Consider the following 15,554-nt stretch of genomic DNA (forward strand, 5'->3'; position numbering starts at 1 on the left):
TGAAGAACGAATTGCACACTGTCAAAAGCAATATAAAAAACACAGATCTCCTTCCCTTGTTGGCAGCACTAGTAGTTGAGTGCAATCAGTTCTTCCTATTCATGGTTAAAAGACAAGTGTGTGAATGTCAGTGCTTGCTTTGTATATTACCCAGCTGAGACTCCATGTCGTACTCTTCGACCTTGCAAAAATTAGCTACATCACATGTGCATACTGTTACACTAAAGCAGGTAATAGCTTTTCAAATGCCTTCATTAACATCTTCAGTTTGGTTAAAAAATTATACATACTAAACAATCAAATCAATTATAGGGGTACAGGAAGCGCTATGTGGCCAAGTCATGTGAAGAGCAGTTTCGGCTGCTTAGGCTTCTAAAATTAACTTCTTCATAGCACAAGGGTTTAGAAATGCACAGATACTACTGATGGCGTCAGGTAGCCAATGTCAGTGGTATAGGGATGGCTGGTGGAGAGTAAACAATGCATAGTTGCACAGACCAGAAACAAGGATCAAGATCAGAGCAGGGGGATCTAATCTCTCACAATGGAGGGAGGGACAATTTTGCACACAGGACATGACAGTTTAGTTTAAAATTTTTAATCATGGCTGCCCTTCAGCAAGAGTTCACATAAAAAGTTGATAGCGCTGGAAAATAACAGCCAACCGGTAGAAGAATTTAAGATTTATTAACCCTTTACCATGGGTCTGACAAACACAAATTTGTTTTCTTCAGAAGGAAAATTGGACCTCCCTGCCCTTTCCCTAGCACACCATCCCTCCTTTTTCCTATTTTCATTAATTTCATTCTGTTTTAATTTTAGTTATTCACCATTTTTGTCTGCTGAACCAGGCATTAGCCGCTCAGTGCAGCTATGCGCACATTCGTTCACGCAGTAAGCACCACCTACCACTGCCTCTGCCTGCAATCTTAGTTATTCAGCTCTTGGTACGAGCCTTGTTTGTGCCATAAAATGTTTTCTGAAGGCAGTGTCATATGTGTTAATGTTATGTCATGACTACTGATGGTGTCGTGTAGCTGTTAGTGGCATAGGTTTGGTTGGTGGAGAGTAGAGAATGCATAGCTGCACAGACCAGGAACAAGGATCAAGAAGCTGAGCAGGGGCATCTGTTCTCTCACAATGGAGGGAGTCATTTGAAAAGTCATATGGTTAAAGTTTTACAACAAAGCCCTACAGCATTGGGCTACTACCTTCATTTATGCATTTTAACTACTAATATTTGTTGGTAATGTGCACATTGTACTAGATAAGATCCTCATGGCTTCAACATCCATTTATGTTAGTATGAGAATTTACAAGTGAGTATGCTCATCTAAAACTTTTTGCAATTATTGTTTATCTGGTTTGGTTCCTTTTCTGGTTGATATCTGTAAGCATTTTATTATAATATGTTCAATAGGTCAACTTTCCTTGTGAAGAAGACAAATTTATAGTTGTTTAAAGTATGCTAAAAGGTTAATAAAAATCAAACTCTGCAATCGGTTGGCTGCTATCTTCAATCCCATCAAGAGTTTAGTTTAACTTTTGTATGTTCCATGGATTATACTCATGATAGTTCACAATGATAAAGAAAGTGCCAGTAGCTGAAAAATTAATACTTGTTTTCTCTGCCAAAACATTGCGAAATGATAGCCATTCACATGACTAGATTTTTTAAACTTAATCCATACGTATTATAAAAATGGATGTATATGTATGTGTATTTATGTTTCTGCATACATTGATGAGCCAAAATATTATGAGCACCTGCTTAACAGACCGTCTGTCCTGCTTTGGAATGAAAAACATCACCGATTCTGCAAATCACGGGTCAGACAGCTTGTTGATATGTTTATGACGTATATGACATTGGCTGTCTACATGAAGGTCATGTATTTCACATAAATAATGGGCCACTGATTTGAATACATGGTGAAGGCACTCAATAGTAGCACAGTGGGTTCCATAGGATTTACATAGGGTGAATTTGATCGCCAAGATATCAACGTGAGTGCACTATAATGCACCTTAAACTGCTGTAGCATGGTTCTGGCTCCAAGACATGGACAATTATACTGCTGTAAAATGACATAGCCATCAGGGTAGATATCAAACATGAAGGGATGCAGGTGGTTCACCGCTGTCAACATGTCTTCGATTACCTACCATGCTTCCACTGATCAATGGTCAAATCCTGATATTCCCGTGCTCACTCCAAATGTAATTTACAATGTCATTGGGTCAACATGTGGACATGTAGGGGTGCTCAGCTGTGGAGCTCCATGTTCAACAACGTACGATGAATGATGTGCTCTAAAACACTTGCACCAGCACCAGCATTGTGCTCTTTCAGCGAAGATGCCTCAGGTCACCATCTATCATACTTTACAGAGCAGACAAGCCTCCAAACTCCACGTTCTGTGAAGAGTCATGGATGCCCAACCATTTAGTGCCTAGTGATAATATCACTCTCCTTCTATCTCTTTCCGTAGATGCTCACAAAAGTAGCATTTGAATATTCGACCAGCATCACTGTTTTTAAGATACTCATTCACAGGCTCTGTGTAATAATAATCTGCCCTTTGTCAAAGTCACTCATCTCAATGTGTTTCTCCATTTGCAGCCCACATCTTTGCTAGGGTGAGCCCCCATTTGCATCTGCTCTGCTTACATACTTTTGTTACCGTGTCACATGCCTGCAATACCACCAGGCAACATCCAAACACTGCGGTGGGCAGTGGTCATAATGTTTTAGCTTATCAGTGTATGTTCCACATCTTCTCCTAAACCACTGGACCAATTTCAATTGGTACACATATCACTTATTGTCTGTAAAGAATTGCTGTGGGGATAAGAATGACCTACCTGTCAAAAGGATGAGAGTGGAATGTAAAAGCAGTGTAGCCTACCATGGGCAAATGCCCTTACTTTATTCATCCAGTATTTGAGAATAAGAGCACTTAGTGACTTCCAGCAAACTTTATGCATAATTTCAAATCTTTATGAAACCTTTTCTCACTGACAATCTCCACATAATAATAAAACAAAAAAAGTTTCTTACTTGCTATGTTTTTGGTGTTCATGCTGTAAAATTGCAGCATCATGCATGACATTTTAATTTATTTCTGACTTACTACTAATTCTATTGACAACACATTTTGCAAACAGTATCCACATTTGCTGCTGAATGTAGCTAGAAAAAAAAAAAAAATTGTACGACACACAGTTCACGTGATATGAGGTCATAAACACTGATATGTGTGATAACCTGCTGCATCATGCATTACATTTAAATTTATTACTTGTGTCCTATGAAACTCTATTCACAATTAATTTTAAATATAGTAGGCACATATGCTGCTGGATGTACCTGCAAAATGATGTAATTGTACAGCACATAGTTCATGAGATATGACTTTATAAACATTAAGATGTTCAAAATACAGGGTGAAATTTGTTAGAGATACATGTGAAATATGTCTAAAATATGTTAAGTATATATGAAGTATATGTGTAAGTGGGCAAAACCATGGTTAAAAAGCTGATCCTAAATCCCTTGAACGATTTCAGTCCAATACAGTACACATACTAGTTCCGATCTGGAAAGAAATACTATGGTGGTAAGAATCACCAGTACTATGGGGGTAAGAATCACCAACCTCCTATTGTGCTGAGGGTGATAAAATGGGGAAATAATGAGAGAGGAGGAGATGGGCAGAGAGAGGGGGAAGAACAGGATAGACAGAGAGAGAGGAAAGGAGGAGACAGACAGAGAGAGGGGGAAGGAGGTGATGGAATTAGAATTAGAAGGGAGAGAAGGAATTAGACAGGTGAGGGAGAAGCAGATGGACAGAAATGGGCAGGAGGAGATGGACAGGGAGTGCAGGGTGTGTGTGTGTGGGGGGGGGGGGGGGGGTTGAGGTGGACAGAGAGAAGAGGAAGAGGGAGATGGACTAACTGAAGACTGGAATAAACACATAACCGGTTAGTGCCAAGTATTCAGCTAGTCTACAATAAATTTGTCATTACATACATACTAGCTTCTCAGAAATTTATCTATGGAATAGAATCAGTTGTCAAGGGGAAATGATTTCAGTTTGTTTCTGAAACTTATACTATCTGCCAGCAATTTTAAATCACAAGAGAAATGATCCAATCTATTAATAGTTGCATACTTTGACACTTTCTGTGCAAGAGTTGTGGATAGCGTAGACTATTTTTGTGGTGTCACCGCCAGACACCACACTTCCTAGGTGGTAGCTTTAAATTGGCCGCGGTCCATTAGTACATGTCGGACCCACGTGTCGCCACTGTCAGTGATCGCAGACCGAGCGCCACCACACGGCAGGTCTCGAGAGACGTACTAGCACTCGCCCGAGTTGTACGGACGACTTAGCTAGCGATGCAACACTGACGAAGCCTCGTTTATTTGCAGAGAAGATAGTTAGAATAGCCTTCAGCTAAGTCAATGGCTACGACCTAGCAAGGCGCCATAGCAACTGATAGTTATCGTATGAAGCATGTCTCATCAAGAACGATGTATACAAATGATGGATTAAAGTTAAGTATTCCAGCAGCTACGTACTTTTCTTTATAGCATTCATTACGTATCCTGTTTCAGACTTCACGCCATCCTGCGTGAGCTTATAGCGTGCATTTCGGCCTTCCCTAGCTATATAACAATTTTCATTCTCAGTGTTATATTTATGAGTGCTACTATTAATTTTGAACTGTGCCTAAGTCTTCACAAAAAACAGAAGAAAGTAAATGCATTACGAAATCTTCATTTGTACGTCTAATTTTTTAATAGTTGCCTACATGAAGTTCAAGATGGAAACCAGATGATATCCTTGCGACACATTTCTGTGCAATGAATACTTTGTTTCTAAGTATGACATTGCCCCAGAAAATTATTCCATATGACAATGAACTTATACCTGTTAATAGATACTGATATAACAAGTATTTGGGAGTGATATATTGAAGAGGCTCATAAAATTGCAATTTAAAAATAATTTCATTTGTAACAGGAAACAAACTGACACTTTGTGTTGTTACTGATCACTGCATGAAAGACGTGACAGGCAGTAATTGTATGGGCTGACTTCAGTTATGCAGTCCAAAAACAAAACTGCAAATATTGCTGAAACACCAGAGAAAATGCACCTTATGGCTCTTAGGAAAGAGACCCAGCATAGTGAGAGGGGATGAAGAAAAAAATCAATATGCATAGGAGGAAGAGGAAGAAAAGAAAATAAACAGAAAGGGAAGACATGTTTTTCATGGAAATATTCCATCAGATTAAAACCTACAGCTGTGATTTCTGGCACTTGTACAGTAATTATAAATAGTAAATGTCTGCAAACAAGAACACTTTCAGAGAAGAATTACAATATTTCAGTACTTTATATATATATATATATATATATATATATATTATTTCACTATTCACTGTTCACCTGGGCGGTGATCGAGACCAACAATGCACAGGTCTGCGGGGAGGACTGGGGCGAGGTAGAGATGGTCTTGGTTTGGGTGGCATCAGCACCAGAGCAGCTGTTATCTCCTGGCCATCTATCTGCCCTGCAAATTTTAAAATACAATTCACAAATGAATTACACAATTTACAATCAATCACATAAATACATTGATTGACTGTTCTGGCAGTTCGTGATAGAATATATTATGCAGTATGAATAAATGCACACAACACTGGTGTAATATTCTATAATATTTATTATTTGTTACACGAGCCAGTTTTTATCCATCATCAGTCTGTATTACAAATAATAAATAGTATAGAATAATTCCCCAGTGTTACATGTGTTTCATTCATAATCACATAAGTAGTACTGATCTAATAACAATTTATGATCTAAATGGAATTCAGAATGAAAAAGATGAAAAAAACAGGAATTGAAGCATTATAAACAGCAACAATTACTAGAGATGATTACTGTAATAACAACAACAATGAAGGGGGAGGAAAAGAAGGGTATATATAGTGTGATGGGATGAAGAAAGACATTAGAAGAAAGAAATCAATCACCAAAGGAAAAAAAGAAATAGAGATAAAAGGAAACCAGAAAAAGAGATGATGATGATAATTGATAATGACAACAATCATTCATCTTCATCACCACCATCACCATCAGTTGCTGCTATTGCTGCATAGAGAATTGTCAACTTTTGGACAGCAAGTATATCTATGACACAGCAATGCCAGCTCCTTAGGCATCAGCCCTAGTTAGCAACATAACTTGCATTAGCCACAGCTGCAATTTTGTACGGTGCAGTTAGGTAGATTCACATATAGCTTTCAATAGTAGATATGGCTATAGCTTATTACCCATTGTGGTGTCTTGCTGGAGGAGTTAGCTGTAATCTGGGAGCTGTGTTGGCAATCACACACTAGCTTAATAAGCAACTGTACCAGTGATGGAGTTGTAGGACTGGTCCCTTGTTGGCACAAATTGACCAATGAGTTTACCATTTATTCTTGTTGCCAGCTTAGTATGTAGAGAAACCCAGTTTAGCAAGCATTCATGACCATTTCATGGAGAATATTGTAAGCTGCAAATGCCCATAAGGACAGCTCCATATTTGTAATGGATAAGTTCTAGGGACAACCTTCATTTGATACGAGACAGATCCAGCAAGACTTGCCTCTGACAGTCAGACAACAGTCTTTCTTCTGTCAAGATGTGGACAGTCACAGAAGAGACAGACGGGGCTGTTATTTGTTGGTAGTTCAATTGTTAGGCACATAATGGCCCATCTTAGAGTAATAACACAGGAGGGGAATGAATCAAATGTGTTCTTGGTGAGTACCTCAGGCTTAATAGTCCACCAGAGGGAATGGGCCTTCCCAGAAGCAGCTGAGAGAACATGTTACAGTCAGCTATGAATCATTGCCACATTAATACTAATGACATCCTAGGGCATGTGACCATTCTTGGCACTTTCTGGAGACTGCCATAAGTTGTGATGATAGCTAGCATAAATCACGCAGTGTCAGCACAGCTATAGACTTTCACCATAGTTCGGGGGACTCATTTGGGAGCATCTAAGCCAAAGATGGTTGGTTCTCTACAAAGCTCAGCTGTAGAATCCTAAACCTGTGCCACAGAGTACAGACTAGCCAAGTTATACTGAATAAGTTAAGCATGCACTACATGCTAAAAAAAGTTACTCTAGTGGTGAAGTGCAAACATTAGGTCTACCAATCCGAAAATAAATCTGACTGCAGTATCGTATGGATAAGACTAAATAGCATTTGTTGGTATAGATTAATAATCAGATGTTTCAACCATCCACTAGATTCTAATACAATTGTTGTAGAGTCATTTAAAAATAACCTAATCCCAATAACATGAAACACCCTGATCATACAGTAATGATGACTTTCATTTGCCTAGTATCAATTGAGAAAACTGTGCTTGCTATTGATGGTATTGACAAACATTCTCACAAAATAATACTGAACACATTGTTATACAGTTACCTGCATGAATACATCTGCACCCCACATATGTGAAGGAGCTTCACACGCTCAATATTTATTGTGCAATACTGAGTACTGCACAATAATATTGACTGTGTGAGATCATTGTTAACAGTTTGCGCAATATACTGAAGATGACTACAAAGCTTTAAAGATATTGATATAAAAAAACATATGGTACTTTGAAAAATAAAATTCCTGAGTGATCAGGGAACACCAGATACATTGTTGTCCACAATAGCAGAGGAAACTGAAGACCATGGTATCATGGCAGTAAGCAGACATGTTTATTTTACTTGTAACTTCTCAGAACTGACAGGTAAGATCAGGTTAGCTACCCAGTGAGTGTACATCTTTATTTCTGCTCAAACAGTCCACTGGTATACTGCCGGTTCATAATAGGAGGTGCTAATGATGTTTATAGGAATGAGGGCAAACTCGCCACAAGAGCTCTAAGAAGTACATTACAGAAAATTACAGATGTTAACTTCAACATTGCCAGTATCCCACAAAGACATGATCTTATAGAACAATCCTGTGTCAACAAAGAAATGACAGTTACTAATAGGAAATTTGAGAAAATCTGCCAAAGCCTCCCAAATTCCACATATGTGGACGTACCATCTACAGAGAGAAGTCATTTTACCAGGCATGGGCTTCACAGAAATAAAATCGGAAAATCATTCATTAGTCGAGAAATCCTTAATTCAGTGAAGGCAGTTAAGGACAAGAATAGCATGACCATACCCCTTCCACCACCAAACACAGCAACTGAAAATTTCCAACAAGAAAATGAAACTGAATCACTGACAACAGGTCCAGCACCAGAATCTCCACTTTCCTCAAAAGCAGCTGAAATAAATGATTCAACTAGGACAGAAGTTTCCAAAGCAGCTTCAGCAGAAGCAGCTACATACTACGCAACTGCATCATTAACAAGAAAAAAACGCCTGATGTGCCAGCAGCCAACGACCTTTCATCAGTCTTCAACAGTGAAAGACTTTTCACCAGCTTCACCATCATTAGCAGTAACATAAGCAAACAGAAGAAGCACAAGAACCAGGAACTTACAACTCTGCAGGATTTTTGGAACCCGGCCTCAGTTACAAGACTAACATAAGACAGATACCTTCAGATACGCCAACTTCCAAGTCTAACGTGCAACCGACTCACCTCCACTGTCATCAACTGAAGAATAACCGTGCCACCAGCTCATCTAAAGGATTTTTTAGCATCAGGTCTAAAGGGAAGGACGCCACCAAGATAAGTGAAAACAAATGCCTAACAGTGTTTCACCAAAACATTCAAGCCATAAAGAACAAAGCTCAACAGCTAGAAACAGAATTGGAAACTTTTGATAGCCAAATTTTGTGTATCACCGAACACTTGTGCAAAGGGAAGGAAATTGAACACATTGGATTAGCCTCACACGACCTTGCATGTTACTATAGCAGAATCTCAATGAATTGTGGAGGTTCATGTATCTATGTAAAAAAAGGTATGTCATTTAAAGTTAGATATGATATTTTAGATCTAGGTGAAGACAAACATTTTGAACTTTCCGCTGTTGAAATAATAGGACCTGGCACAGCAAAAAAATTAGTCATATTTTGTGTGTACCGCTCTCCCAGTGGAGACATTGATATATTCTTCTCAAAACTGAATCAAAGCTTAGACAAGGTTTCTGGACCAAAAGCAAATGTAATTATCTGTGGTGACTTAAACATTAATATGATGAAGCCTGATAAGGCTAGCAACATATATGTGAATATTCTAAGCTGTTATGGAATATTTGCCCTTGTTAATTTTCCAACTAGAATAACGAAAGGATCTTCCTCATCTATAGATCATGTAGCTACAGATACTGATAGTAAAAAATGTCATTGTTGTCCAAAACCTGGGCCCATCAGACCCCTCTACCAGATCTTAAAAATACTAACAAAGAGATAGAGGGGCTGGCCAGTACTTACCTCAGCTCAGTACAGCCAATAGATACACAAAAAACAGAACCGAAAATTTACGTTCCTAGCTTTCGGAACAAATGTTCCTTCATCATGGAGGAGAGAGGGGAAAGAAAGGGAAGAAGGGAAAGTGGATTCAGTTACTGACAACCCAGGTTATGAAGCAACAGGGAAAGCCTCTTCAGGAATGCCTCCTCCATGCGGCCCATGAAGAGGTTGGCATAGGATGGAGCCATCCTGGTTCCCATGGCTGTTCCCCTGATTTGTTTGTAGGTCTGGCCTTCAAAAGTGAAGTAATTATGGGTGAGGATGAAGTTGGTAAGTGTGATAAGGAACGAGGTTTTTGGAAGATCTTCAGGTGGGCGTTGGGAGAGGTAGTGCTCAAGGGCAGAGAGACCATGGGTATGTGGGATGTTTGTGTAAAGGGATGTAGCATATTCTACTGTAAGTACTGTGCCAGCTTCAAACCAAAGAGGATGCATACAGAAGTAAAGAGGTATACAGTATAAAGATAAACACAACTATGTAGGATGAAAAGGTGTATTAATGGCTAAAGAGGAAAGGGAAAGAGGAGAAGACTGAAGAGTAAATGGGAGTGAGGTTGTTTAATGTAGGTTCAGTCCAGGGGGATGGTGGGATGAAAGGATGTGTTGGAGTGCAAGTTCCCATCTCCTCAGATCAGAGGGACTTGTGTTGGGTAGGAGAAGCCAAATGGCACATACAGTGTAGCAGGTTCCTAGGTCCCTAGAATTATGCTGGAGGGCATGCTCTGCTACTGGGTATTGGACATCTCCTAGGCGGACAGTTCGTCTGTGTCCGTTCATGCGCTCAGCCAGTTTAGTTGTTGTCATACCGATGTAAAAGGCTGTGCAGTGCAAGCATGTCAGCTGATAAATGACATGTGTAGTTTCACACATGGCCCTGCCTTGAATTGTGTATGTTTTACCGGTAGTGGGGCTGGAGTAGGTGGTTGTGGGGGGATGCATGGGGCAGGTTTTGCAGCGGGTCGGTTACAGGGGTAGGAACCGCTGGGTAGAGAAGGTAGTCTGGGAATATTGTAGGGTTTAACAAGGATGTTACGGAGGTTAGGGGGGCGACGAAAGGCAACTCTGGGTGGTGTGGGGAGAATTTTGTCAAGGGATGATCTCATTTCAGGGGTTGACTTGAGAAAGTCATATCCCTGGCGGGGTAATTTGTTGATGTATTCGAGGCCAGGATAATATTGGGTGACAAAGGGGGATGCTTCTGTGTGGTCTGGGGGTAGGAACATTGTTGTTGGATGGGGAGGAATGTATTGCTCAGGAGATCTGTTTGTGGACAAGGTCTGCAGGATAGTTGCGGGAGAGGAAAGCACTGGTCAGGTTATTGGTGTAATTGTTGAGGGATTCGTCACTGGAGCAGATACGTTTGCCACGAATACCTAGGCTGTAGGGAAGGGAGCTTTTGATGTGGAATGGATGGCAGCTATCAAAGTGAAGGTACTGTTGTTTGTTTGTGGGTTTGATATGGACAGAGGTGTGGATGTGAGCTTCAACAAGATGAAGGTCAACATCCAGGAAGGTGGCTTGGGTTTTGGAGAAGGACCAGGTGAAATTCAGATTTGAAAAGGAGTTGAGGTTATGGAGGAAATTAAGGAGTGTTTCTTCACCATGAGTCCAGACCACAAAGATGTCATCTATAAACCTATAGCAGGCCAGGGGAAGCAGCTGTTGGGTCTTCAGCAAAGCCTCCTCCATGCGGCCCATGAAGAGGTTGGCATAGGACGGAGCCATCCTGGTTCCCATGGCCATTCCCCTGATTTGTTTGTAGGTCTGGCCTTCAAAAGTGAAGTAATTATGGGTGAGGATAAAGTTGGTAAGTGTGATAAGGAATGAGGTTTTTGGAAGATCTTCGGGTGGGCGTTGGGAGAGGTTGTGCTCAAGGGCAGAGAGACCATGGGTATGTGGGATGTTTGCGTAAAGGGATGTAGCATCTATGGTGACAAGAAAGGTTTCAGGTGGGAGAGGAGTGGGAATGGATTTGAGGCATTCTAGGAAGTGGTTTGTGTCTTTGATGTAGGATGGGAGTCTGTGGGTGATAGGTTGGAGGTGTTGGTCTACCAGAGCTGAGATACGTTCTGTTGGGGCTTTGAAGCCTGCTACAATGGGACGGCCAGGATGGCTCTCTTTGTGGATTTTGGGTAATAGGTAGAAGGTAGGGGAACGTGGCTCAGTTGGAGTGAGTAAGTCTATGGAAGCCGTTGTGAGGCCTTGAGAGGGACCTTGGATTTTTAGGATTTTCTGCAGCTCAGTCTGGATGGAGGGAATGTGATCCTGGGTAACAGCTTTGTAGGTCCTTCTGCCACATACTCCACACAGTCAAGTACCACAATTGTGGAGCCTTTATCCGCCGGGAGGATGACAATAGAGCGGTCTGTTTTCAGCTCCTTAATGGCACGGGATTCAGCTGGGGTGATGTTGGGGGTTGTCGGGATGTTTTTCAAGAAGGACTGGGAGGCAACACTGGATGTGAGGAATTCCTGAAATGTCTGCAAGCGATGGTTTTGGGGGAGGGGAGGAGGATCCCTTTGAGAAGGCGGTCGGAACTGTTCTAGACAGGGTTCAACACTGGGTCTAGTATTTGGGGCCTGTGTTTGGGTAGTGAAGTGATATTTCTAGTTGAGGTTCCAGGTGAATGAGAGGAGATCTTTAACCAGGGCAGTGTGGTTGAATTTAGGCGTGGGGCTAAAGGTTAAGCCTTTTGATAGAGGAGAGAGGGATCTGGATGAGAGGTTTAGAACTGAATTGGGACTGGTGATATGTGGCATTTGACTGTGGCTATAGTTGAGATTTGGTCTGTGTGGGGTATGTGCTGGGATGGGGAGATTGAGCAGGGTGGCTAGGCTAGGTTTGTTGGCTATGAGGGGGATTAGTTGAAGGATCTGTTGTGGATGGTGTTTGTGAGGGATAGGGAGAGGGATCCCACTTCTTAGGTGTTGCACTAGCACTGTGGATAGTTTTTTCAGGTGGTGTGCAGCATGGAACTCAAGTTTGCAGCTGGCTTCTAGGATGATGTTCCTGAGTGTGTTCTCCAAGCAAGGGTTCAAGGGTTTGAGAGGTGGAGGACTTTGAAGAGAGATAGGAGCTGTTGGGAGTGGTGGGTACATGAAGTAGTGTAGAGATTCAGGACAAGTTGGGTGAGGGCTAAGGATTGAAGGTTCTGGAAGTCCAGGAGAGACTGGTGAAAGGAGGAATTGCACCCAGAGATGGTAACTTTTAAGGTAAGTCCTTTAGGGGTAATTCCAAAGGTTAAGCAGGGTAGGAGGAAAAGTATGTGGGATTGCAGTTTGGCTACGGTGAATGCATGTTTCTGGAATGAATGTAAATAATGTGGTATAGGATTAGGGTACATAGTGGGTAACTGGTGGGTAGGGAAATTAAATAATTAAAGTTAAAATAGATCTAGGTGAGGACAAACCTGACCAGTGCTTTCCTGTCCCGCAACTATCCTGCAGACCTTGTCCACAAACAGATCTCCTGAGCAATACATTCCTCCCCGTCCAACAACAATGTTCCTACCCCCAGACCACACAGAAGCATCCCCCTTGTCACCCAATATTATCCTGGCCTCGAATGCATCAACAAATTACCCGACCAGGGATATGACTTTCTCAGGTCAACCCCTGAAATGAGATCATCCCTTGACAAAATTCTCCCCACACCACCCAGAGTTGCCTTCCGTCGCCCCCCTAACCTCCGTAACATCCTTGTTAAACCCTACAATATTCCCAGACTACCTTCTCTACCCAGCGGTTCCTACCCCTGTAACCGACCCGCTGCGAAACCTGGCCCATGCATCCCCCCACAACCACCTACTCCAGCCCCACTACTGGTAAAACATATACAATTCAAGGCAGGGCCATGTGTGAAACTACACATGTCATTTATCAGCTGACATGCCTGCACTGCACAGCCTTTTACATTGGTATAACAACAACTAAACTGGCTGAGCGCATGAACGGACACAGACGAACTGTCCGCCTAGGAGATGTCCAATACCCAGTAGCAGAGCATGCCCTCCAGCTTAATTCTAGGGACCTAGGAACCTGCTACACTGTATGTGCCATTTGGCTTCTCCCACCCAACACCAGTCCCTCTGAACTGCGGAGATGGGAACTTGCACTCCAACACATCCTTTCATCCCGCCATCCCCCTGGACTGAACATACGTTAAACAACCTCACTCCCATTTACTCTTCAGTCTTCTCCTCTTTCCCTTTCCTCTTTAGCCATTAATGCATCTTTTCATCCTACATAGTTGTGTTTATCTTTATACTGTATACCTCTTTACTTCTGTATGCATCCTCTTTGGTTTGAAGCTGGCACAGTACTTACAGTAGAATATCTTTGTCTGCCATCTGACAACCATGCCTCCATCGTTGTTACCCTCCCTGTTTTCCTTTCCCTGTTGCTTCATAACCTGGGTTGTGAGTAACTGAATCCACTTTCCCTTCTTCCCTTTCTTTCCCCTCTCTCCTCCCTGATGAAGGAACATTTGTTCTGAAAGCTAGGAACGTAAATTTTCGGTTCTGTTGTTTGTGTATCTATCGGCTGTACTGAGCTGAGGTAAGTACTGGCCAGCCCCTCTATCTCTTTGTTAGTGTTTGTTTCACATCTTTGTATGAGATTTTCCATTAATCATTTAGATCTTAAAAACTAACATTCATGTAGAAACTCCTCCTAAACTGTGTACATACAAAAGAATGTTTTCCAAATCAGGCCTGTATGAGTTTAAATCCCAGCTAGAATATGAAGATTGGGGGGAAGTCTATGCAGAAACTAATGCAAATCAGAAATTTATCAAGTTCATGTCAATTTTTAAACTCAGATTTGAAGAGATGTTTCCCAAAACTCTTTATCAAATTAAAACTACAAAGAGAAATCAATGGGTGACTACAGGTATCAAAAAATCCTCAGAAAGTATTAGATATCTCAACTCCATAAAAAATAATCAATCTAACCAAGAAGTTCTGCAATTCTACAAAAAGTACAGGAAAATATACAGAAAGGTGCTGCTAGCCGCAAAAAAACTTTCAAACAACAAAATATTACTTCAAGCTGAAAACAAGAGCAAAGCAGCCTGGAACATTGTCAAACAGGAAACATCTAACTCTGCTAAAAAGGACCTCAGTTCACATATTAAAAAGAAAGATGTACCAGTAGGTAACCCTAAAAAATTAGCTGATTTTGTAAACTCATATTTCAGTAGTATTGCAAAAAAATTACAGCAGAAATTTCCAGATACGTATCATTTACCTACTCAGAACCAGCCAACAAACTCAATGGTGCTCTTGCCAACTACAGAAAGGGAAGTGGCACTAGTAGTACACCAACTAAAAAATAAAACTTCAGTAGGACTTGATGAAATCTCAGTCTGTGTAATTAAAGAATGTATAGACTCCATAAAGGGCCCATTAACAGACATTATTAATGAATCTTTTGAATCTGGATACTTTCTGGAGTACCTAAAACAAGCAAAAGTTATACCTATCCTTAAAAACGGAGATGTGGAAAATGTAGAGAACTACAGTTAGATTTCTATACTGTCTATCATTTCTAAAATAATAGAAATACTAGTCAAAAAGAGACTGCTAAATTACCTGAATAAATATAACCTTCTTTCCAATACCAGTTTGGTTTTAGGCCCGGAAAAGGCACACAATCTGCTATAGCACAGTTCACTAAAGTAATTTTAGATGCACTGGACACAGGTGAAAATGTAAGTGGTATCTTTTTAGACTTGTCAAAGGCCTTTGATACAGTTGACCACAAAATCTTACTTCATAAATTAAGGCAAATAGGAGTAAGAGGTGTGACAAAGAAGTGGTTCAAATCATACTTGGAAAACAGAGCTCAACAAGTTGAGATATCACAAGTTTCAAAGGATTCCCTTATAAAACACCTGTCTGACCCAGAACATGTGAATATAGGCGTTCCACAGGGAAGTGTATTAGGCCCAATATTGTTTCTTATATACATTAACAACTTCCCACAAAGTGTCAGACATGGAGAAAAAAGTACTTTTTGCTGATGACAGAATAACAGGTGAAAA

General features: G+C 40.9%; 1 protein-coding gene across 1 annotated transcript in view; it reads right to left on the reverse strand.

The window, feature by feature from the left end:
• The window catches only part of LOC126471292 (RNA-binding protein with serine-rich domain 1-like), an 87,540-nt gene that overhangs the window by 19,733 nt on the left and 52,253 nt on the right, over positions 1-15,554 (reverse strand). The window contains exon 5 of the mRNA XM_050099411.1: positions 5,482-5,583. Within this exon, the coding sequence (XP_049955368.1) occupies positions 5,482-5,583 (102 nt within the window). The remainder of the gene's footprint in view (positions 1-5,481; positions 5,584-15,554) is intronic.

Source organism: Schistocerca serialis, chromosome 3, assembly GCF_023864345.2.
Source record: "Schistocerca serialis cubense isolate TAMUIC-IGC-003099 chromosome 3, iqSchSeri2.2, whole genome shotgun sequence".
NCBI lineage: Eukaryota > Metazoa > Arthropoda > Insecta > Orthoptera > Acrididae > Schistocerca > Schistocerca serialis.